This window comes from Equus caballus, unplaced genomic scaffold (assembly GCF_041296265.1).
Source record: "Equus caballus isolate H_3958 breed thoroughbred unplaced genomic scaffold, TB-T2T haplotype2-0000768, whole genome shotgun sequence".
NCBI lineage: Eukaryota > Metazoa > Chordata > Mammalia > Perissodactyla > Equidae > Equus > Equus caballus.
In genome coordinates this window covers 136,125-158,573 of record NW_027221987.1, presented here as the reverse complement: position 1 = coordinate 158,573, position 22,449 = coordinate 136,125, and the positions used below count along the sequence as shown (strand labels likewise).

Sequence of the window (22,449 nt, the reverse complement as noted above, 5' to 3'; positions counted from 1 at the left end):
TTTTTTTTTTTTGAGGAAGATTAGCCCTGAGCTAACTACTGCCAATCCTCCTCTTTTTGCTGAGGAAGACTGGCTCTGAGCTAACATCCGTGCCTATCGTCCTCTACTTTATACGTGGGATGCCTACCACAGCATGGCTTTTGCCAAGCGGTGCCATGTTCGCACCTGGGATCCAAACCCGCAAACCCCGGGCTGCCGAGAAGCAGAACGTGCGAACTTAACCACTGCGCCACTGGGCCGGCCCCCAAAATTTTCAATATATATGTTTATATATATATATACACATACCTGAGAAACTGAAAACCATCATTCCTTCTCAATTTTTCTCCTCCTACATACACCATAATAATATAATAAATACTCATCTTTAATCAAAAGCATAATATCCCTGAGGTCTAGTCTATGAGATATACATCATGACCACAAAAGCCTCCACAGTGAATAAGAAGATACTCAAATCTGTTCTTTATGAAAGAGTTTTGGACCGATAGGAATGGGAGAAAATCATCAGTGACTATCTATAAAAGAAACAGAAATCAAGATTTAGCAAACACTGCTCAATATCTTGAGAAAGTACTTATCAAAGATACAATGCAACTAGCAAGTAGACGAACAGAAATGACAGGAAAATGTCTCCAGGGCAGCCAACTTAATCCCCATTCAAGTAAAGACACTTCATAAAGATACGCTTCATATTCTTGATGGGACAGTCTTTCTTGACAATATCAGAAAATTACTGCGAAGCACTGTACTTTCAAATCTTTCTGTTAAAGTCGATAATTACAAAGCACAGAGTTGAAGGCTCTATGAGGATGGATGCCTTCCACCTAGTGATTGGACACCTGCTGTGTTCTAGGCCCCAGAGGAATGAATACACAGGACAGCGCTGTCTCTGTCCACAAAAGGCTAAATATCAAGTGTGACCCGACATGAGCAGACCACCAGGTGGCTGGCTCTGTAGAGACGCAATCAAAGCCAAGGTAAACACTCTACCAAAATCTACAGTAGTGGGGACGGCAGTAGTGCGATACATAACGGGCTTCCCAGCACTCTGAGAATGATCATAGACAGCAAAGCCCTGAGGTCTGAGGGTGTCAAGGGAGCAAAATGTGAAGCGATGTCATCACTGTTCTGGTTTTCAACCACATCCTCCTTGGGCCCCCTCTCCTGGTCCTCCGAGGACTTTGCCCAGACTTGTGTAATCCCACTTTGGGGACAGTACTGCAGATTGCTGTGCATGCATCAGCCTCCCTGCAGGTCCTGAGTTATGGAATTCTCCTCATTTAGCCCAATCAAGCATGTTGTATACTGAGTAAATGACACAAACTCATTAGTAAAATTCAAGTCAAAATAATAAGCTGAGCACTGAGCGATTGGGACTGTCACTGATTGGCAGTCCACCCTCTAGCACCCTCACCAAAATCAAAACAAAACATCAAAGTACCGCCAATAATACAATCACTAAGTCTTCCCTTTAGGGTATGTCCCTCAACTTCTGCTGGCATTCTTGTGTGGAAGAACAGAGCTGCAAAGATGAATAAGAGACAGACCCTGCTCACAAACCAGCCAGAAAGATGCAGGGTAAAGAAATAACTCTGGGTCCACGTGCAAAGAGCTCTAAAGAGGGGCAAACCGTCAGGAGCACAGAGAGCACACGGTGAACCAGCCAAGGAGGAAGCGTCAGGGAAGACGACGGCATCACAGTGGGGCCTCAGAGGTTGAGTAGGAGGCGACAGGCACAGTCTCAGTGGTGAGAAGAGAGATGCATGTCTGAAACATCCAGATTGACAACAACGAAGACCCGAAATACTCTAGCAGCCAGGATGCTCAGTGTCCATCTTATGACACTGAGCTGTGACATTTTTCCTGTCAATTTAGCTGGTGTTACCAGACATTACCACAGTGCGTGTTTGTGTATTGGGGGATTCAGATGTCATTAGCAAATTAGGCTGTGATTTGAGCAGCACGGGCTCTCCACATGTCACTGCACATCTCCCGTAGAACTGCCCGGCCCGGTCCTCGGTGTAGGTTTCCACCTCGGACCCTGTTTTCTCAGGACACAAAGCAGCCATCCCAGCTGCTGGCTCAGGCTGTGCCAGCAGACACACATCCTGACAGGAGAGAAGCGACATGTCCTCCTTTTCCTTCCCTTTACATCCTACGGCGCCGTGATAGTTGGTGCGTCCTTCCGGGCTTCAGAAACAGTTCAGACCTTCACCGAGCCTTTCCAATCTAAAAACTTCTTGCCTTTCCCCTCACTTTCCACCAAGGGGGTCATCTCCTGCTATGTTGATGAGTTAGATCATTACAAGAAATACTTGAGCTCACTGCCGCAAAGTCTACAAATATCCCACCATTCTTAACCATCAATGACTCCTCTCCTGATTCCATTGAAAATTCATCTTGATCCTTGGTTTAGCCTAATTGTCTCCCTTCTTCCTCCTCTCTAGAGAAGTTTTATTATTGATTCCAAACGTCATGTTCTCTGCTAGCAATCTCCCCTCCCCCCCCCATCGAATTCCTTTCACTCATTCAATCTCTTCATTGTTGAAACAACAGCCTCTCCTGAACCCATTTCTCTCTAGTTCTCGCCCCACGTCTTCCTTCCCCTTCACAATGAAGCTGAAAGATCAGTGTTCATGGAATTACCAGCTCCTCACTCCCCCACACTTCAGACAATGGTCTGTGTATTAATCAATCTTGATAATATCACAGCTATCTCCCCATAATTAAATCCAAAGAGTGTTTCTGCATCTTTCTACTACTTGGAACAAACGCAGAACCGGGCCACGATTTTCTTTTGGAATGATTCCCTGTCCTCCGTTTCTCGACATCTCAGGCTCCTGACTGCCTGTGAACCAGCTCACACTCCCTGGTGTCCTTCACAGGGTCCTTCTCACACAGCACTATTGCGAAAGCTCAGGACTCAATGTGAGCCCTATTCTCTCCATTGACCCTACGTTGTCTCAGTACTCTTGTGCATTTCTTCTATTGCTTCAATGCCTTCCACTGTTATCTCTATGATGGCGATGTCTAAAAACCACGTCCAGATCTTATTTCTGAGCTATAATGCTCCAGGTGTATGTTATAGGCACCTTAAGCAAACATATTTCCAACGGAAGCTGTTAACTCCCCCTCGCCAACTAGACACCCCTTCACCTCTCGGTCTCCGATCTCGTCTGATGACTACAGTTGACATCCAGGGAGTGATGTTTAACGCAAACTCTCAGAACCACCTGACAGAACAAGCACTGCTGCTGCCAGCACACTGAGCAGTCACCCTTCATCTCCGCCCCAGGATCCACACACGTATTCCTACTCTATACTCCGTTTCAGTTCAAAACGTCAGGTCCTCCGAGATCCCTTTGTTCAAACTGCTGCTGAAGTAAGCCTTCCCTCCCCGCCTGTTGTCTGGTGACTTTCCCTTCAGGCCACTGTGGAACAAATTAGGACATTCTTTTGATTGCATATTGTGTAACCTTTGAAATTGTCTCAAATAATAGTAAAATGATTATAATCACAGTGGATATTTGACAACTGAGATATGAAAGTAGAGAGCAGAATCCTGATTTTATAAAAACAAATGCATGTTGACCTCTGCAGGGAAAGTTCATCCTCTGTCGCACCAAACAGCATCATCCCAGGGGATGAGACAGTGAAGCGCGAGGCCTGTGCTCATTAAAGAACAAGGTTCCTGCCAGGAGGCCAGTAAGTTTGTTTTTCCATTGTTTCACCTCACAGTTAGACGCTTTGCGTGCCCTACGTGAGCAATTCATTTGATTTTTTTTGTTTCTTTTCCAGATTGGCGCCTGAACCAACATCTGTTGCCAATCTTTTTCTTCTTCTTCCCCTTCTTCTTCTCCCCAACCTCCCCTCCCCAGTTCATAGTTGTGTATCCTAGTTGTAGGACCTTCTGGTTGTGCCATGTGGGATGCCCTCTCAGCATGGCCTGATGAGCCGTGCCATGTCCCTGTCCAGGATCTGAACCCTGGGCTGCTGAAGCGGGGCACGGGAACTCCACCACGTGGCCGTGGGGCTGGCCCCCCAACTCATTGAATTTAACATGTGCTCTCTCTCTCTCTCTCTCTCTCTCTGGGTTGTCTTGTTTCAGTTTCGATGGGCTGGGGAGTAAGGTGAACATCCCTGAGGACTCCCCTTGCTGAGTGGACATGTGTGGTCCTGGTGAAAGCCCTCACCCAGTGGGGCTCCTAGAGATGTGACTCAGGGCCACTAATTCCCTTTTGGTGCCTGGCAAACTGGGACTCATCTTCCTCTGTCTGCTATTTGCTCTGTATTATGTCTGCTCCTTTGGAAGACAAAAATTTGTGTCCAAAGGGAAAGTTCCAGAAATGCTTCCAGGGATGATGATGGGACTTTGATTTCCAAGTGAGTATTTCTGGCATCTGATTCAATTCCGTTGTCCTTAATCAAAAGCTGGCTCGTTCTGGATTGGTTCCATCCTTTCACAGCGATAGCACCATCTTCTACGGTCATTACCAAAAATGATCATTTCGTTTGAAAGCTCTTCCCTTAGAAGCCACTGCTGTGTTAGTACTTTATCAAGTTAAAACACTTAATTTTACATGCCTGGGTTTCTGTTTTGGTTTTTTGGTTTTTGAAAGCAGCTGAGCATGTTTGAACTGAAAATGAAAAGTATTTATTATGGAAGTACCCATGCTACCTCATTAGGATAGAATAGGACATATCATTTATTTGTTATAAGATGCGAAAATTCAGAAGTTTTCCCTTGATCGGTAAAATTGCCCCTCTCAAGAAAGGTTTTTTTCTTTATGTTCAGTAACTTATTTTGGAGACCCACGGGGTCATGTCCAGTGAGATAGTTCTGTTGGAGTGAGGATAGTGCTGCTACAACCTGTCCTTCGTGCCACCTGCGACATGCCCTACTCTGCACCAAAGACCAAGGACGGTCCTTCTGAAGACAGGGCTATGTTTGCATTATGAGTTGAGAGATGCTGAAAAGACCTCCTATGGTTTCCCTTATACCCTACACTACACAAATAGACACTTATGCTTTTAAGTCTTGACATTTCATCTCGAGTGTCTGTTAAAACGTGAGTATCTAGGATAGAAAGCGGCTGTCCTCCAGAATCTTACCAGGGTTTCCTGCTGGCCACTTTGGAGGACAGAGCAGAGTGACCCACTAGGGGAGGGGCGCATGACTGCCGGGCCTTGGGGAAGAGCTGACCGGAAGCTGACTCACCAAGGACTGTCCATGCTTGTCTTGGTTTGCAGTGACAGCAGCTGAACGCAACTTAAAGGATTTTAATTTGCATGCAGCTTTGCACAACAACTTTCCATCTTACTTCATCCTCCTTGCTTCCTGTGACATTTGGGGATGGGATAGTTTCAGGGATTCACTGAACTCGTTTACAATGTTCAAATAGTCTTGTATGATGTGTGCGCTTGTTAATTGAGGTATAATTGACATATACTTTATATTAGTTTCATTTGTACAATATAATGATTTGCATGTATCGTGAAATAATCACCACGATAAGTCTAACTAACGTCTGTCCCCAGACGTAGTCAATATTCATTTTCTGGATGAGGACATGTTGTGTTTTAAGGTGCAGAAGAATCGGTAATGATGTCATACTTTTCCGTATGCAACTTGATGAATTTGAACATAAGTGTCCACCCATGAGACCATCACCACCATCGAGGCCATAAACATATCCATCATCTACCAAAGTTTTCTCCCACCCCCTTTACTATTATCATTATTTTGCTTTAAGAACACTTAACAGAATATATACTCTGTTAGAAATTTGAAGTACAAAACACAATACCGTGAGATTGCTACATTATACGCTAGGTTTAATTTTTAGAGGAACCTCCAGACTATTTTCCATCATTACAGTATTAGTTTACGTTCCCATCAACAGTTGCAAGGCTTCCTTTTCCTCCACAACCTCACCAACATTTGTCACCTCTACTTTTTTTGATAATAGCCGCCCTAACCGGTGTCAAGTGATATCTCCTTGTGGTTTTGATTTGCATTTCCCTAAAGATTAGTGATGCTGAGCACCTTTTCATGTGGCTGTTGGCCATTTGTGTGTCTTCTTTGGAAAAATGGCTATTCTACTCCTTTGCCCATTTGTTAACTGAGTGCCTTGGTGTTTTTGCTATTGACCCGAGAGATGAAAAAAGAAAAAAAAATGTCCAGGCATTATGGATGCTTCCCAGTTGATGCAGATGATTTTGTCTTTATGGTGATGACAAAATATCGTGTTGTGTGCTTTTTCTTCAGCAGTTATCATAAGACTAGCAGTAGAATGGCAAAGCAGATAATCAGGATCTCCCGGGTTTCCAGTTTTACAACACAAATAAGACGAGTGGTAAGGAATTTTTGATTATTTCAAGGAAATTATTGAGATCACAGTCCGTGGAATGTAGGACTGACAGGTCCACGAGGAAATTAAAGTGAGGACATGGTGATCTGGCATCACTTCCGATCTGAAGGAACAGGTATCTTCTGTATGAATGTTTGAAGACATATTGGAAATCAGGAATTTGTGGTGGATGAATACATTTTCTGAAGGGTTTATTTCTTTATTTAGGAGGAAGATTACCCTGAGCTAACATCTGTGCCAGTCTTCCTCTCCTTTGTCCGTGGGATGCCTCCACAGCGTGGCCGATGAGTGGAGTAGGTCTGCCCCTGGGATCTGAACCCGCAAACCTCAGGCCCCTGAAGCAGAACACACGCAACTTTAACCACTCAGCCATGGGGCTGGACTCTAACTTATTTAGTTGTGAACATGATCGTTTGGGTTATGTAAATGTCAGGACCTGGGAGTGAGTCGCTAAGAGTGGGGTAGTTGATAATGTCACAATTGATTTAGACCCTAAAGAGGCTAAGAGCAACAACTGGCCAATGGGTTAACCAAAGGAATAGTCAGAAAACACAGAAAGGATGGGAATTGGGATCTATAGTAAGCTGGGGGATCACGTGTCCTCAGAGAGAGTGCCAGGACTTGCACAGATGAGAATGGCAAGAGCAATAAAAGAGAATAAAATCACACTGAAACAAGGAGGGGGTGTTACGAGACGGGGGAGGAAAACTGATCTGGAGCAGTCCTGAGTTTTGACCTTGAGCTTTCTGTCCTTGACCCAAATCTGCTTGACGATGTCCTGGGACACAGGTCAGAAGAGCTCCAGAGGGAGAGAGGAAGGGTGGAAGTACAGGGAAACTGAGATAATTGTCCTAAGAAGCCATGCTTCATTTCTCATTTGGGTCCAGTTTCATGATTACTTTTACAGGATGAGAGGAAAAGAAGTGATGATGGTCAAGTCTTCGCAGAGGAAGCTGCGTGATCGTGGGAATCAACCCAAACCAAAGCCCGGATTAAGAATTCCCATCTCTTTGAGGATGCGCAGTTACATATTCAGAAGGCCAGTTACTAGAATGCCATCCCACCCAGCAGTGAGGGGTCACTGGGAGAGCACGTGGCACCAGCCCCAACAGGTCTGCTGGCAGGAGAGAAGTGGCAAGCCCTTTGGAACTTGCCGTAGCCTTGCAAAATTGCACCTTGCAGCAGAGGTGAATTCCTGCGGGGTGCGCTCGCATGGGGTGCCCCGTCCAGTCCCATACACACCCCTGCCCTTCCTCAGATTTGGCAGAGATGATTCTGGGAACTGGTCTGGGCATCCCATAGCTCCACGGCCAACAATTGCTGGTGACTGTGGAAGATCTGAGCAAACAGGAGGGGACGGGGAAGAGGGCGGGAGAGAGCGATTGTGGACAGGCTCAGCAGCCAGGCAGAGAAAGTGAGCGCCCAAGAAGGATGTGCTGACAGCACCAGGAAAGAGAGGAGACGCTGGTGCCCCTGAGATGGAGCCCGGCACTTCACTGACGTCTCCTTGAAGGGTCCCACGTTTTCTTGCTTGAGCTCTTGCAACTTCAAGACATACCAATCCTTTTCTTTTATTAAACTCCTCTGTGGGACGTAGGAAGCATAGACAGGGATTTCTTGTGGAGGAGAGACTGGATTTCAGCTGAGTAGAGCAAGGAGGGCTTTCCGTTTCACGGTGCTCTCGCATTTTCCTTTCCGAAGTATATTATTTATCTGCGCTTGAAAGTCACAGAGAGTTACCGATTCGCGGGATGATTCCGTTGTCGCCCTCACAGCGACACAGTAAAACCTACCTAGTCGGAATGGATCATTCCTTCTGTGCAATACTCCGGTAGACTCCAAAGATCATTTCAAAAGCGCTGGTATATCTCTGTTCTCAAATAAGAGGTCTGCTTCCAGGTCTCCATTTTTCTGCTCTTTATTGCATGTTAATTCAGAGTTGCAAGGAGGAAAGACCACATTTGCCTCAATCTTTAGATCTCTATGTGCTGGAAATTGGATTCACAGAAATGGACAAGGCCTTTGAGGGATCGTGCTGTCAACAGAGACCTTTTCCGGCATCAGCAACGTGACAATAAACCGCTGCTTGTTAGGACTTGATTGTCTATTGGAGGGATGGAGCTTGCAGTATTATGGAAATCCTCTTTAGAATTGCTTACCTTCACGTGACAGATTTATCAGTTTCTGAGAGTGATGTGTTAAAATAACCTAGGGTGGCGCAGGGCTTAAACTGGCCCACTCCACTTTGGAGGCCCGGCATTGGCACGTTCGGGTCACGGTTGTGGACATTCACACCGCTTATCGGGCCATGCTGTGGCAGACATCCCACGTGTTAAATAGAGGAAGATGGGCACAGATCTTAGCCCAAGGCTAGTCTTCCTCAAGGGAAAAAAAAAAAAAACCGAGGAAGATTGGCAATGGATGTTAGCTCAGGGTGAATCTTAGCCCTTGGGCATCTTCAGCTGTGGTCATTTGCAAAATATGTAGACCATGCATGTACTGGGCAAGCCCAGGCAGGACAGCGCAGCCGGCCTCCCGCCTGGGTGCTTGGGGCTGCTTGTTGTGGAGCCTCTGCTGGAACCGTCTGGGTGGATTCAGTGCAGAGAATGATGACAACGGACTGCCTTGCTTCACCCTCAGAGTTTCCCCTGAGTTTTCTCCATCTTGACATGCAAAGCAGACACTGTCTGGAGCCCTCGTGTTCCTCTGGGACTCGGGCTTCCCTCTGCTCCTCAGCCTGGAGAGGAGGAAGCCCACGTGTGGACTTCAGGAGATTCCTGACCGCGTTTTGTGGGCTAGCACGTCCTGGGCTTGAAGTCCCCAGGGAATGAGCAGAATCCAATCCAGGTAGGACTGCCATGACCCAGACCCTTCAGGAAGGCAGGTTATGGTCCCCTAACCAGGCAGAGCACCATGACCAGCCGCGGGGTTTGTGGAGGGCGAAGGGAAGATGAAATGGGTCCTGGAAGAAGGTGCTTATAAATACCAGCTACCGAGAGGGAACCAGCTGCAAAACCGTGCATTTGAGGAGTATGAGTATTATTTCTTGATTCTGTTTGGAATAAGTTAGAGTGCATGATATATTTGTGTGTGAGTGAACATATATATATAGCTCTCTCTCTAAAATTTATATCAAAGTAACATAAAGACTGATGAGATACAGGTGCTGCACATGTGGGCCTCTTTTTGCTGGCGATCAGTTCATTTTTGGCCATTGGAAGCCCAAAGAGGCAGCGAGTTATTGTCCTCTGCCGTCTGGTAGGCTCATGACAAACAAAGCGCTGCAACCAAAGGGTCGGCTCTCAGGAGCCTCACGGCCCTGTGAGGGAAACCCCTTGGACACGGTGTCTTCCTCCTGGGCCTGGACTAGCCTTGGGACTTGGCACTTCTCTTTCTCTGTGGCGGGAAGGTACAGCCGGCTCCGGCTTCCATTTAGAAAGTCACCTTCCTGGATGGCTGTGCCATACCAAGAAGGGCCTGGGCTGCTGGGAACCAGCATTTCTCCTCAGCTGCTGGCCGTACTGAGGAGGCCTCCCTGGCAGGGTTCACGCTGCTGTGTGTCTGGGTGACACTTGCAGCCATCAGAAAGGAGGGGAGAACTCAGAAGGGCCAAGCACTTCCTGTGGTCCTAGTCTTACAGGGTCTTTCCCGGGGTGGGGTGGGGGGGGGGCGTTCTAAATGCCAGGTGGTAACCCTCTAGCTCCTGGTCACCGGGTGGGTTCTTGGAGTGAGCTCGGAGCAGTGTCTGCTCACCACCAGACTGGAACCATTTAAGTGTTTTAATTTTGTCAGGCTGTGTTTACCCGTCATCCGTTTGCTTGCGTTCCCTGCTGGACCCCTCAACCACCCTCCTCTCACGACTCATCTCTGAAAGCTTCCAACGGGAAAGGTTCACACCCACACCATAAACGGAGCATAAGGCTGGGCAAGAGAACACAGCCCTCCGAGGGGCTGCATGGTTTATAGGCTCAGGTCCTCCTGCCCCGTTAGGATGAGTCAGAAACAACATGCCTGAGTGTGTGAACAGGTGATTGCCTGAGACCACACACCTCAGAACCACAGGGGCCCAGATGTCACCCTGGGCAGCGAGGGAGAGTATAGGTCATTCTTTGGCCAGGATTAGGGTATCTAATGTTTGCAAAGCAGACTCCACCCGTGATCCGTCAGACCCTGCCAGGGAGGAGTGGCCACGAGGTACGGGACAGAGAGGCCGAGGCATTCGAGGGAATTTCTGCCCTTCCAAGAATTGCAGAAGGAAGTGCACGGAGGCAGGAAATCCTGGTGGACAAGGAGCAGTGATGCGTCGGGAAGGATGCCCAGATGTAGCCTTCAAAGCTGCATCACAGATCTGTCCCCCTGGATACCAAACTTGCAGGGAAAGGAATTCAGAGCCGTGGACCAGGATCCCAGAGGATTCCAATCCAGGTGAAGGGTGAACATGGAGCCCCCAGAGGGGCCGGGGGAGGGAGGGTCCTGCCTGCCCTTAGTCCATCTGCACATGACCTTCTCCGGCCTTGACCCTCCACATGCACGTTTTGAGCTTTTACATCGTTCTCTGCACTTAGAGCTGCTGCTGTCCAGAGCCTCATTAGAAAACGACAAGTTCCTAACATCTGGTGAAGAGGAACCTCCACAAGAGAAGCCGAACACGTGGCCTCTCCTCCAAAGGGGTGGAAAAGCAGCCACTGTCCTGGGGCAGGTCGTGGTGCTGGCCCGTGCCATTTTAAAGACACCCGCATTCCAGTGGTTGTGGCTCTGCCTGTGAAAGTACCTCCACCCTCTAAATGCCAGGAGCTCTGGGTGCTGTCTCTGCTCCTGGCCCACGTGAACCACACTGAAATGAAGCCGTCCTCTGAGTAAGGGGGGGCGCGGAGGTGTCCCTCAGTATCCAGGGAGGGGCCTGGCCCTTCTCCCTTCTCTCACATACAATAAGCCGAGACCCTGCAAGATTTCTTCATTCCAGGAGGAACGCGAGAGTCTGTGTCTCCTTGACACGAGCACAGGAGGGGAAAGAACCAGACCGTGACTCGCAGGCTGGAACAGAAACAGGATTTTAACATCAAATTCAAAACTAGCACTAACTACTAACACGAAAGAAATACGGCCCCTTCCCAAGTGGTAAACAGGCGCTGGGGTGGAGCTGCCAGGCCTGTGGGGTGGGGTCGTCCCCTCCCTCTTGGGCTCCAGGGCTCCCAGGAAAAGGCTTAGAATGTTCTTCTCCCCATCAGCATGGGAGGAGCCGGCCTGGGGCCCCGCGTGTTTCCCAGCCGCGTCCCCGCCGCTGAAGAGCAGGCTGCACTCGAGCTGTTGGAAGGACCGGGATCTGCCACTGTTGCTGGGTTCTGCGTCAGGGGTCTGGTGACTGAAGAGAAGACACTGATGATTGGGGGGGTCACACCAGTATCCCAGCCCAACACCTCAGCCCCACTGCATTCTGCTCCAAACCTTGTCCTGAGTGTTCAGTCAACACTACCCCATTGTCCCTGACATGGGAGCTGGCATTTCGCTTCACCCATTTCACAGAAGAGGAAGCTGAGTCCCACAAAGGTCAAGGGAATTGTCCCTCACAGGCCTGGTCAGCAGTGGAGCTGGGATCCCCGTGCCGGCTGTCCATCTCCCTAGGCCCGTGCTTAGCCCGAAGCTTTCCGGAGCCCCTGGCTTCAGTCCCTGCCTGTCTGGACACTCACCGAGCCCTGAGCTGAGAGACGCGCGGTTCTTCTTGGGCAGGAAAAACCGGCGCATCTTGCCGGCCCTCTCCTGTGGGGGCTCCAGGTGGCAGGACAGGCTGTAGCTAAAGGACAGAGGGGACTTTTCAGCTACCGGGAGCCACACCTCAGGTGACCCTCCCAGAGACGGCCAGCAGTTGGAGTCCCAGGGCCCCACGGGTGACCATGCGACAAGCCCCGGGACTGACCCGGAAGCCACGGGCACGGGCTCCCTGGAGCTGGCCATCAGAGAGAGTCCGCCTTGCCCTCACCAACTCCTGCCCCGCCTCACCTCTCATCCTCGCTGAGGGGCTCCATGGCCTCGAACCAGGCCCCAAATCGCTCCTCAGCCTCAATGTGGTAAAGATGGACTGCCTCCTGGAGCAGGAAGATCTGCTCGGTGACTTTGAATTCCTGGGAGAAAGGACATGATGCAGACGGGGCCTGGGTGGGGGACCGTGCTGGGGACTCAGACAGGTGAGAAGAGGGTCAAGGAGCTGGTCTGGGGTCTTGGCCCACATGGGAACCCTCCTTCCCTCCAATTCCGTGCAGGACTTGCTCGTTCTCACAGTTGGCTTGAAATAGCTCCTCCTGCAGGAAGGTGTCCTTGGTGCCAGCCCCTTCCCCCACGCACCAATGGGACGGCTTTCCCAGCTCTGGGTGCCGAACTCTCCCAAGGAAAGCAAGGCCCAAGGCATCGGGCCAGAGAAGGTCTTCCCCGGAGGAGTCTCTGATTGCCACAGCCCCACCCTCCGCACGGGGAGGCCACAGCTGCTCACCTCACTCCTTTTCTCAAAATTGATCTCATTTCCCTGGAAGGCAGAGAGCCAAAGCCCATGAGCAACAGCCCCCTTAGCCCATAGCTAGCCCCCGTCTCCACCCTTTCTCAGGTTGCACTACCAGCAGGGTCGACCAGGGAGCAGGCGCTACCAGAAACGGGAATGGGTCCCGGGCAAGACTCTGAGCTCCAGAGCAAGGAGGCCACGGGGCTATGGCTCAGGGACATTCTAAGACAGCCCTCTCTGACAGACAGACAGACTGAGGCCTCAGGCAGGAAGGGATGCTCAGCCACTCGTGTGCTTCCTGCCTTGGAGGGGCCTGGCTTCACTCCCTGCAGGGGCGGGGCCTGAGGGAGAGGCTGAGTCCAGCTCAGACACACCCTCCAGCAGCTCCGCAGTCAGGCAGCCTGGACTGGCGGCTCACCTGGATCCTATATTCACTCATCACTAAGATGGCCATGACACCCAGCTCCCGGGGTGGCTGTGAGGCCCTCACGAGAGGACTCTGCCAAGGGTTGTGAGCTCAGGCCTCAGTGCAAGTCTCTCCTCCCAAATCTCCGAATCCTGATCCCCAGCTCCACCTCCAGGCTCACTCACCTCCAGGTAATCCTCCATGTTGGTGTCCAGCAGCAGTAGGTAATTGAGGAATGTGCCAAGGAAGGGGATGAGCCCCTGTGCCAGCGGGGTGGAGACGGTGATGAGATCCCGCTCTCAGGAGCCGTCAAAGACCTCTCCTCCACTCCTCACCCCAGCCTCCTGCCCAGCCCAAGCTACCCACCTAGGCGGCCTCCCCCCAATTTCCTCCTCTTCTCTCCTCCAGGAACCCCAAACTCCTCCAGGCACCTCCCAGCAGCCGGCTCTGGCAAAACCCAGGGTACGTGGTCCCCGCCCCTCCCTGTCCCAAATCCGTTGTGCGCCCATCCGTTCCAGGCCTCCTCCTGGTCACTTCCAATGCAGGCATTTCAGGTCTGTGGCACCAGGAGCAGGGCTGGAGGAGAAAGGCTCCCTCTCTGCTGGTAGAGACCTCCGGCTAGGAAGGGGAGTCCCCTCTCCTGCGACTCCTGGGCCCCTCCTCCACAGGCACCCTTACCTTCTGGGCACCTGTGGGGCCCGTCTCCAGGCTGGTCAACATAGAGGTCGCCTCCTGCCAGGGTGTTGACAGGGCCAGTGAGCCGACGCTCCCCTCCAAGTGTCCTCCCAGACCCCTCCCAGATCGGGGACCCTGGACATGTGGCCCCAGTCACCTGGTGCCCCTGCGGCTCCCGCCTCCAGGGTGCTCTGATTCCAGAGCCATCCCAGCTCCAACACTCACTCCTGTGTGACCTTGGGCCCGCCCAGGCCTCCCTGAACCTGTTACCTCGTCTGGAAGGTTTGACGAACTCTGTCTGCCTCCCACAGTCTCCTGAGGCCCAAGCGTCATCTGACCGTCATCACTGCTCTCCGCTCAAGCCTGCCTCTGGAGCCAGGTCCAAGCTCCCCACATTCCTCCCCACCCTTGAGCCTCGGCACCCACTGTGAGGCCTGCACCACGGCTCATCTCCCTCTGGCTCCCAGATGAGGAGACCAAGGCCCACACAGGGGCAGGGACTTGCTCAGGGGGCCCCAGAGGAGAGGCTGCTCCCCCTCCCAGCCACAGGCCCCTGTCTCCTCTGCCTTCACACCACCCTCTGCCCAGCCGCTGACCACAGTGCTGTCCTCGGGACTCTCAGGCTGTGTTCGGGCCCCCAGCTGGGCCGAGCCACGGATGGAGGGAGATGAGGTGTCTCAGGAGGCCTGGTCAAGTGGCTTCTGCCAGCCCCAACGCCCAGGAGTCTCTGATCCCAGGCCGAGGCCAAGGCCTTGCTAAAGCCCTCAGCTCCCTAGGATCCCCTCAGGGAGTTCCCCTGCACAGAATTCTTTCTTCATCCGCTCAGGATGGGGACCCCGAATGCCACGTCTGACTAGCAGGGGAGGGGGCGACCAGGGCACTGCGGGGTGGCATTTCCTTTCTGTTTTACGAGGAAACTTCTGACGTCTGGGCGGGAAGGATCCCTGAAGAAGCCATCAGTTCCCTGGGCACTTGCCCTTGCCCTCCGGGGCACATGTCATCGCCAACAAGGACCTGGGTGAGCATCCCACTGGGACTGTCTGCAGCGCCCACTTTAGGGGCCAGAGTGGGGAGTCACCGAGGGGACACAGATCTGTCCCAGGTCCAGTGTCCGTCCCAAGGCTGGGAAGCCCCTGAGTGCCCCCGGCCCGTGGGATCCGGCAGTGCCCATCCCTCAGGCAGGCAGGGTGCCCTTCTTGCGAGGCACAGTGAAGACAGAAGGAGCAGTGGGGCCCTGGCTTCCTGAGCACAGACTGGGCTGACTTCGGAAGAAAGGAAGCCCGCCCACTCGCTCCAGCCAGTGGCCAGGAGGAAGATGCAGGGCAGCTGATGGAGCAGCATGGAAGCCAGACACCGGCACCTTCTGCCAGGTCCTCAGCCTCCTGGAACAGTCCAGCCCGCACCATTCTATCCCATGCCCCTGGCCTCCTGTCCCAAACTGCCCCCACCTGCCCATGGAGCTAGCACATCCCTCTTCCTGTCCATCTTTTCCTGACCAACTTCACGTGACAGGAGAACCAAAGCTCATCCTGCCGGGTCCCCTCCCCTCTCGCTCCCCCTCCTTCCAGATGTGCAGCCTCCGTCTTACCTTCACCAGCTGCCTCCTGCTCACCCACTGGTCTTTGATGAACCTCTTCAACTTTCGAGAGCTCTTCCTGAGGGGAGAGGAAAGGAGGAAAGAAAACCCGGGGCGGTTGAAGGCGAAATGCCTTTGGCTGAGAACCCGGAAGGTTCAAAGGGCCTGGGGCCTGGACGAGGGTTTTCCCCGGGTTCTTCGGAGCTCTGAGGTCACCGTGGGACTCGGGTGGAGGCTCTCCTGCGGTCACCTGGGGCCTCCATTCCCACTCCGACTGAGCACATTGTTTCTAACAGCGTTGGTTGCCGATGAGGGCTCCGTTGCTGCGAAGTACACCCTTGGAAATCTCCAGTGTGGCTCAATCCAGGATGTGACAAGGGGGGAGCCACTGCCTAGGGTCTCAGAGAGTCTCAGAGACCCGAGCAAGGAGGCCAGTCCCCATCCCTAGGGTCCGCTGCCTCCCAGATGGTCCTAGCTGAATGAGGGGTCCATGGCAGTCGCACGGGGGATGTCTGGTCCGCCCTGGTGGTGCTTGGATGGAGCACGGCCTACCCACCTGGCAACTCGTCCCCATGTCTTTTGCAGACGGCTGATGGAGGGGCTCTGCAGAGCAGACACGATGGCACGCAGGGACGCATAATTTCCAAGGACTCGGCACTCCTGAGGAAGGGAAGGGAATGAGCTGCGACGGCGGGCTGGAGCCCTGCTTCCTCTGGCTTGTGTCCCCTCGTGGGCTTCTGCTGTCCTGGATGAGGCAGATGCCCAGGGAAGCGAGGGAGGGCACACCTGGGAGCTGATGAGTAACGCTCGCGGGCAGGAAGATTTTAGCTCAACCCAGGGCGGGAAGGGAGCTTCCCACCACTGGGACCAGCACTCAAGGTCAGCAGGCCCTTGGCAGCAAGGGGCCTAGGACTTTGCCGAGGCCCAGACCACCGACTTCAAGGCTGAAAGCTGCGAGAGGAGAAGGGGCAGTCCCCCTGACTCCAGGGAGGGGCTCCCTGGGCCCTGCCGCTACTGACCTTGGCCACCTGAATCCACAGCTCGACGACTCTGGCCCTGTCCTGGGCCGTCATGCTGAGGTCCCCAAGGCACGTCGTGATGACGCAGCCGGACACGTGAAGAAACTGGTTGATAGTGGCCCGAACCGTGGGAGCCAGGTACTCCTTGCTCCCATTGGGCCGCTGGCACCACACAAAACCCAGGCAGTGGCGGGGCTCCACCTTCTTGAACAGCTCCTGGGGAGGATGGGGACTGTCACCTGACCCTGCCACACCCGAGCTCAGAGTCTGCAGGCCCCCGCAGCCCCAGGCAGGAGGCACTGGTCAGCTGCAGCTCAGGAACCTGAGGAGGTGGCCTGAAGCTTCTGGGAGTCTCTGGGTTTTGTCTGTGTCCGCTGAGGCCGCCCAGCGCAGGATGACCGAGGACCCAATAGGGGCGGGGAAGAGAAGTCCCATTGGCTCGCAGCCCAGTCTTGCTTCCCCCAAGCACCAGAACACGGCTCACACCTGCCCATCTCAAGGGGCATCTTCCACCCGTTCTCATCACCCCCTGGTCCCACTCCCCTTTCAGCTGCACGTTCCCCCGAGGCAGCAACAACCATGGGCTTTGTTTGCCTGTCTTCCATGTAGGTAAGGACGCACTAGGTGTCTAATAAGTACGGAGGCTGTTGAGGCCTCCTGGGCCGATGGGTGAGTGACCCAGGACTTGGCAGCACTCCAGTGAGCTTCCCTCCCCCACCAGAGGGCTGTTCTCTGCCCCGCTTCCTCTCTGTTCGACCTCATCCATCCGCACAGCCACTCTGCCCAGCAGGTGCCCGCCCTTGGTGTGCTCTCTACTGTCCATGTGGGGACAGCAAGGACTTGGGGGCCAGAAGGTGGCCCAGGTCACCCGGTGGGTGAGTGGGGGAGCTGTGACTTGCACCCACATCGTTGGATTGCGGCTGAGGGAACAGGAGGTCTGGGGCAGCTGATGGCCCACCAAGGCGGGCCCCACCTAGCCCAAGAGCCCCGCTGCTCACCGCATCCATCCGGGTCAGCTGCTCGGCCACCAGCTTCGGAGGGAAGTCCAGCAGCTTAGGCCTCTCCTCTCTCAGCTCGGCGCTCGCTTCTGCGGTGACTTCGGCAGCTGGAGGCAGAGATCGTCCAAAAGTCAATGGCGCATCTTGCTCCAGCTCAGAAGCTGGCACTGGGGCTGAAGCTGATGGCGCTCGCTCCGGCCCTGGAGAGGCCGATGGAGGTGAGGCTGCTGGAGGTGAGGCTGCTGGTGGTGAGGCCGCCTCCAGCTCCGGCGCGGACGGTGGAACTACAGCTGGAGCTGCCTCTGGCCCCGGAGCTGGCCCTTGCTCTGGCTCTAGAGCCGGCAGGAGCTCTGGAACTGGCGCTGCAGCGGGAGAAAGAGAAAGTTTCACCTACGTACCCGACTTTACAAGACAGGAGAGACTCCGCTGTCTTGAAGGGAACCCCAGCCCGTGAACCCCACCGCAGACAGTCTTCCCAGACTGCTGTGCCCTCACCTTCCAGCTCTGCCCTCCTGGGCCCCAGATGTTGCAGCTGGACCTGGGGAAGGTAGGCAGGGCCTCCCAGGTGCGACCCAGGCCAGATGACACGCAGAGAGGCCAGCCGCATCCTGAAAGAGGGAAAGGGCGTGGGCTCCCAGAAATCCTGCATTGGGTCCAGCCAGGTTCCCACCATAGAAGACGCGGTACTGGGCGGAAGCAGTTGGGCCACAGAGCCAGAGGCCTGGCCGTCGCTTCCACACTGTCCTCCCAAGGCACCCTGCTTTGGGTCTGGGCCCTGTGCCTGCCCCTTTCCACCAGGGGGGAGTCCCACCCCGGCGCTGACTCCTGTGTGGCCATCCTGGCAGTGGCAGGCCTGCTCATCCAGCAGGTGGAACACGGGGTTTGTGTGAGTCTCTTCTTCCCACTGCCACTCTTCTCGCAAAGAGGCTGGACACAGTCCAGCCCAGCCCTCCACGCCCTTGTGCAAGTGGACTGAGGACTGAGGCCGATGTGTGAGCGGCTCGCTAACACCCCTTCTCTTCTGGGCCTGCTGGTGGTGGTCAGAAGGGGTGGATATGGAGAAGGGGAAGCGGAGGGAGACGGGACTGTGGTGGGGATGGGTCGCCAGGGAACAGCTCAAGCCAGCCTCCCCTCTGGTTCCCAGGGGCTCTGGGACCCCACCCACAGCTCTCTTTCACTCCTATCCCCTTGCAGTAGAAGCCATCAGACCTCAGCCCTCCCAGAGGAATCAAAAGATGAGTGAGATCAGAGTTGTGCCGGGCCCGCCCCAGCCACAGTCCTCTGTCCTCTTGTTCTCCCCCAGCCCTGTTCTGTGGAGACAGGAGGCCCTCGTCTGGCACTCAAAGAACACTCAGGTCTTTAGTTGGCGCTGGGGTCCATCATGCATGAGAACGTGGGAAGAGGCCTCCAGTCGTAAAGGAGCATAGGAGGGCATCCCCTGGGACAGGCGGGGGACAGGATCTGTGGATGATATGGTGTGTGACTATCTGAGTCTCAGGCTGCTGCGGGGGTCCAGGGGCTGTGTCTGCTTCATTCACTGCGTTGTGCCAAGTGTCTCTAAAGCTCCCGCATGTCACAGGTGCTTAATATACAGTGTTCTCGAATGAACTCCAACCAGAAGCATCCCCGGTAGCTGAGTGGGCCTGGGGCCCCTCTGCGGCCCCGGAGACCCCTCCTTGGCTACTCCAAGGACCCGCCCCACGACCAGCTGGATGGAATCCCACACTCCCTGCCAGAGTGCTTTCCGTGTGCCTTTGCAAACTCAGAAAGGCCCCATCCCAGCGATGGGGGAGCAGACTGCTCTTCATCGGGGAGAGGGAAAGAATAACCAGGAACAACCACGGCACGTCTCTCAGCCCCTTCTGTAGAGCCAGGCCCCAGGGAAGCACCTGCCGTGGCTCATCCCATTCGTGCCCACCAGAACCCGATGAAGTTTATCCTCTCCCACTCCACTTTGCAGAGGAGCAATCGAAGCTCAGAGAGATGGAGGGCCGTTTCCAAGACACACAGCTGGCAGTGGGCAGAGTCACCACTGTGCTGAGGAGGGGCTGGGCACTCACGTAGCAAGTAGGTGGTCCAGGACCCCGTGGGAGGTGAGGACAGCCGCGCAGTCAAACACGATGGTGGTGACGTTGGCCATGTTTCGAGGCGCCAAGGCTGGTCCTATGGACGGCGGCAGCCTCTCCAGCAGGCCTGCCTGGAGGGCCCGCATCCTGCAGGCCTCATTCCGCTGCCCGAGTGACTCTCCGCGCTGGGTGAGATGAGGAAGGACACAGAGTCACCAGCACCAGCGTGAACCTCCAGGATGTCAAGGTCTGGAGGTCCCCCAGGAACTGTGAGCCCCTCAGGGATGTGTGCAGAGGAGGGACAGGATTGCCCACAGCCAACCGGTTTCCAGGCTTGAAAAGTCCAATTTGAGTTTGGGCGGGGGGAGGATTATACGATGAGTTCCTCAGGACACTTGGCTGGCTTGGCAAGGACAGACCGCCCCGCACCAAAGCGTGCGTTAAGACCACTGACCAGCGAATCCAACACAAACATCCCCATTCTAGAGATGAGAGGACGGAAGCTTCGGGCTGCCAAGTGGCTGCTCAGGGTCCTGTGGGTCGGAACTGAGAACCGCCCTAAGCCAGGGCTGCAGGACTCCCCCGCTCCCCCACCTGAGGCTTCATGTGCTCCTGACATGAAGGGAAATGTCTGGTGGGAACCTCAGCCCTCCCCAGTCGGGAGACAGTGCACGGGCAGACAGACGCTGTGAGGATCTGGCTGACTACAAGAAAGGACGCTGGTTTTTCTTTCTTTTACACGAAAGGGAGGTTTGAGACCCTCGTTACAGAGGTTTCAGATTCAGAAAATGGCAGATTTCAAAGATGCCCCTGGCCGAGTGTGAAGCGCAAACATCAGTGTTTTGTCTACTCCGCCTGGGGTTAGGAAAGAGCGACTTCCCACCCTCCTAGGTAGCTGGTGAGGAGGCGTGGAAGTCCAGATTCCTTTGGGACTGGGCCCTTGGGACACTCCAGTGGGAAAGCCCTGGGCGGGTCCAGGGGAGGGCTCCAGATTTGACTCTGGATTGTGGACACCCCCCGGTGATCTCAGGGCCCCGGGTGTCACTCACTCTCCCCTCAGTCCAGCCCCGGGCAAGGTCGGTGGTCTGCTGCACTTGCCCCCTGTCCAGGGAGATGGAGCCGTAGGACCCATGCGCCAGCTCCTGGACCATCTCCTGGGTGGAGCTCTGCAAAGACAGCGTCCGGTGGCCGCGGCGGCAGGTAGCAGGGGCCTGCCTGCACTTGCCCACAGGGGGAAAACTCTCCCGCACACCGAGCACAGACAGAGGGGCATCCACATAGACCTCCAGACAGGGAGCGAATGAGATGACACCTCACGGGCTTGGGATTCACCTACGGGTAGGGCAGCTTGGCTCCCAGCACTCACCTTCCATCCTGCCAGCCACCACCTGGGATATGAACACGACATACCGCCAGGCTTCCAAGCCCTAACCGTCTGCTCCCGTCCAGGGTAGCTCCACGCTCATCCCTGCCTTCCGTCACTCCATGCCCGCCAACACACACACACAATAAGGGTCAAGGGGTGTGGGGCTGCCCGCATGGGAGGGTGGGATCACACTTGTGGCCTGACCCGGAGTGGCCCGCCCTGGGCTGCCTTGTGTTACCTGAGGGTTCCTTCTTCCGAATGGCCTGAGGTCTTGGAGGTGCGGTCTCAGCCAATGTCGACAGCGCTGGAGAAGACTGTCATTGTTGGCTCTCTGTGCGCCAGAGCCTCGCAAAGAGGGGATACATGAACACATCCTCCTGTGTCGAGTGTCTCTGGTCAAATGGGCTATGTGTACAAAATGGCTGCCTGGTGACCAGAGTTCTAAGCTCTGTTGGGGTCGGTCGCCAAGGAAGTGAGGTCATGTCTCCAAGGTTCCAGGATGGGGGGCCCTTCCCTCCATCAGACCCACCCAAAGCCCCCTCGGGGCTGTTGACCGCTCACCCTCCTTGCCCGTGTCATCTCCCGAGCTGTACAGAAAGTTCCATCACAGCCCTCCCCACAGCTCCTTGGGATCGGAACCAGCGCCCCAGCTTTGAAGAGAGAGCGCCCAGTTCGGATCTCCTTTTTCCTAGCAGTTCTGTGTCCTGGAAAAGCCACTGTGCCTCTCAGGGCCTCCCCAGTCTCCCAACCTGCACGATGGGATGGCGCTAGAAACACATTCCCAGGGACGTCTTCGGGTGGACATGTGATAACGCCTCCCATATCTGGGAGGTGGTGCCGCCTGGGTCTGGTCCCCGAACTTAGAGGTGGAAGAATTACAAGAAGGGGTGGATGCAGTCGGGAATACCTCTCCAAACAGGCCTGGATTCCAGCCGTGTGATTTGGGAAAAGTCACTGCCCCTTGGGGGCTCCTTGTCAGGTCTCTGCACCTTCAAGGGTTGGAAGTTCGAGGAAATTCAGATATTGTCATTCACTAGCATTCAACCTTTCCCAGTCTCCTGTTGGCCTTAGAACCAGACCCAAGCGCCTCATTGTCGGCCTATGTGGTGGGCAGCCTCCACCAAGGCTCCCAGCGCTCCCTCCCTCCTGCTGTGCACATCCTTGTGGAACCACTACATCCTGAGTAACTGGTTTCTGAGCAATAGAATACAGCCCAGCTGATGGAATGTCACATCCAAGTTTTAATTACAAAAACTCTGTCACTTCCCTCTTGCTTGCTTTCCTGAGTTCCCTCCCTTTATCTCCCCCTCTGTTTCCATCTCTTGCGCTCTCTCTCTGACACATTTCTGGAAATGAGATAGCAAGTGGCGATGATTTCAGTTGCCCTATGTAGAGGCCAAGGGAGGCGAGATCTGAGGGAGCGCCCAGCCAACAGTCACATGGAGACTCAGACTCTCAGTCCCAATGACTCCTGACACC

The 22,449-nt window shown here is 54.2% G+C and overlaps 2 protein-coding genes across 3 annotated transcripts in view; one reads left to right on the top strand and one right to left on the bottom strand.

Moving 5' to 3' along the window:
- Window positions 1–22,449, top strand: part of LOC138922324 (ral guanine nucleotide dissociation stimulator-like) — a 378,765-nt gene that overhangs the window by 242,212 nt on the left and 114,104 nt on the right. The window lies entirely within an intron of this gene.
- LOC138922319 (ral guanine nucleotide dissociation stimulator-like) lies at window positions 11,410–21,451 on the bottom strand. Of its 2 annotated transcripts, none has more exons than XM_070259064.1 (14): window positions 21,209–21,451; window positions 20,654–20,770; window positions 19,599–19,789; window positions 18,034–18,146; window positions 17,539–17,900; window positions 16,541–16,756; window positions 16,078–16,181; window positions 15,534–15,600; window positions 13,949–14,002; window positions 13,456–13,530; window positions 12,859–12,891; window positions 12,372–12,493; window positions 12,062–12,165; window positions 11,410–11,736 (listed from the first exon to the last, which is right to left on the bottom strand). In XM_070259064.1, exons 1-14 carry the CDS (start codon window positions 21,341–21,343, stop codon window positions 11,579–11,581), a joined length of 1,851 nt encoding a protein of 616 aa, XP_070115165.1. In that variant the 5' UTR covers window positions 21,344–21,451; the 3' UTR covers window positions 11,410–11,578. The 2 variants fall into 2 exon arrangements, with proteins under 2 accessions (XP_070115165.1, XP_070115166.1); XM_070259065.1 differs by having other exon boundaries at window positions 20,971–21,231.

What these genes read in the sequence shown, in the direction of transcription:
- LOC138922319 (XM_070259064.1), bottom strand. Translation starts at nt 21,343, where the DNA reads ATGTGTTCATGTATCCCCTCTTTGCGAGGCTCTGGCGCACAGAGAGCC. An exon ending in AGCTGACCCGGATGGATGCG is followed by an intron (nt 16,757 to 17,538) that starts GTGAGCAGCGGG and finishes CATCCTCCCCAG; the next exon opens with GAGCTGTTCAAGAAGGTGGA. An exon ending in TGTGGATTCAGGTGGCCAAG is followed by an intron (nt 16,182 to 16,540) that starts GTCAGTAGCGGC and finishes TCCCTTCCTCAG; the next exon opens with GAGTGCCGAGTCCTTGGAAA.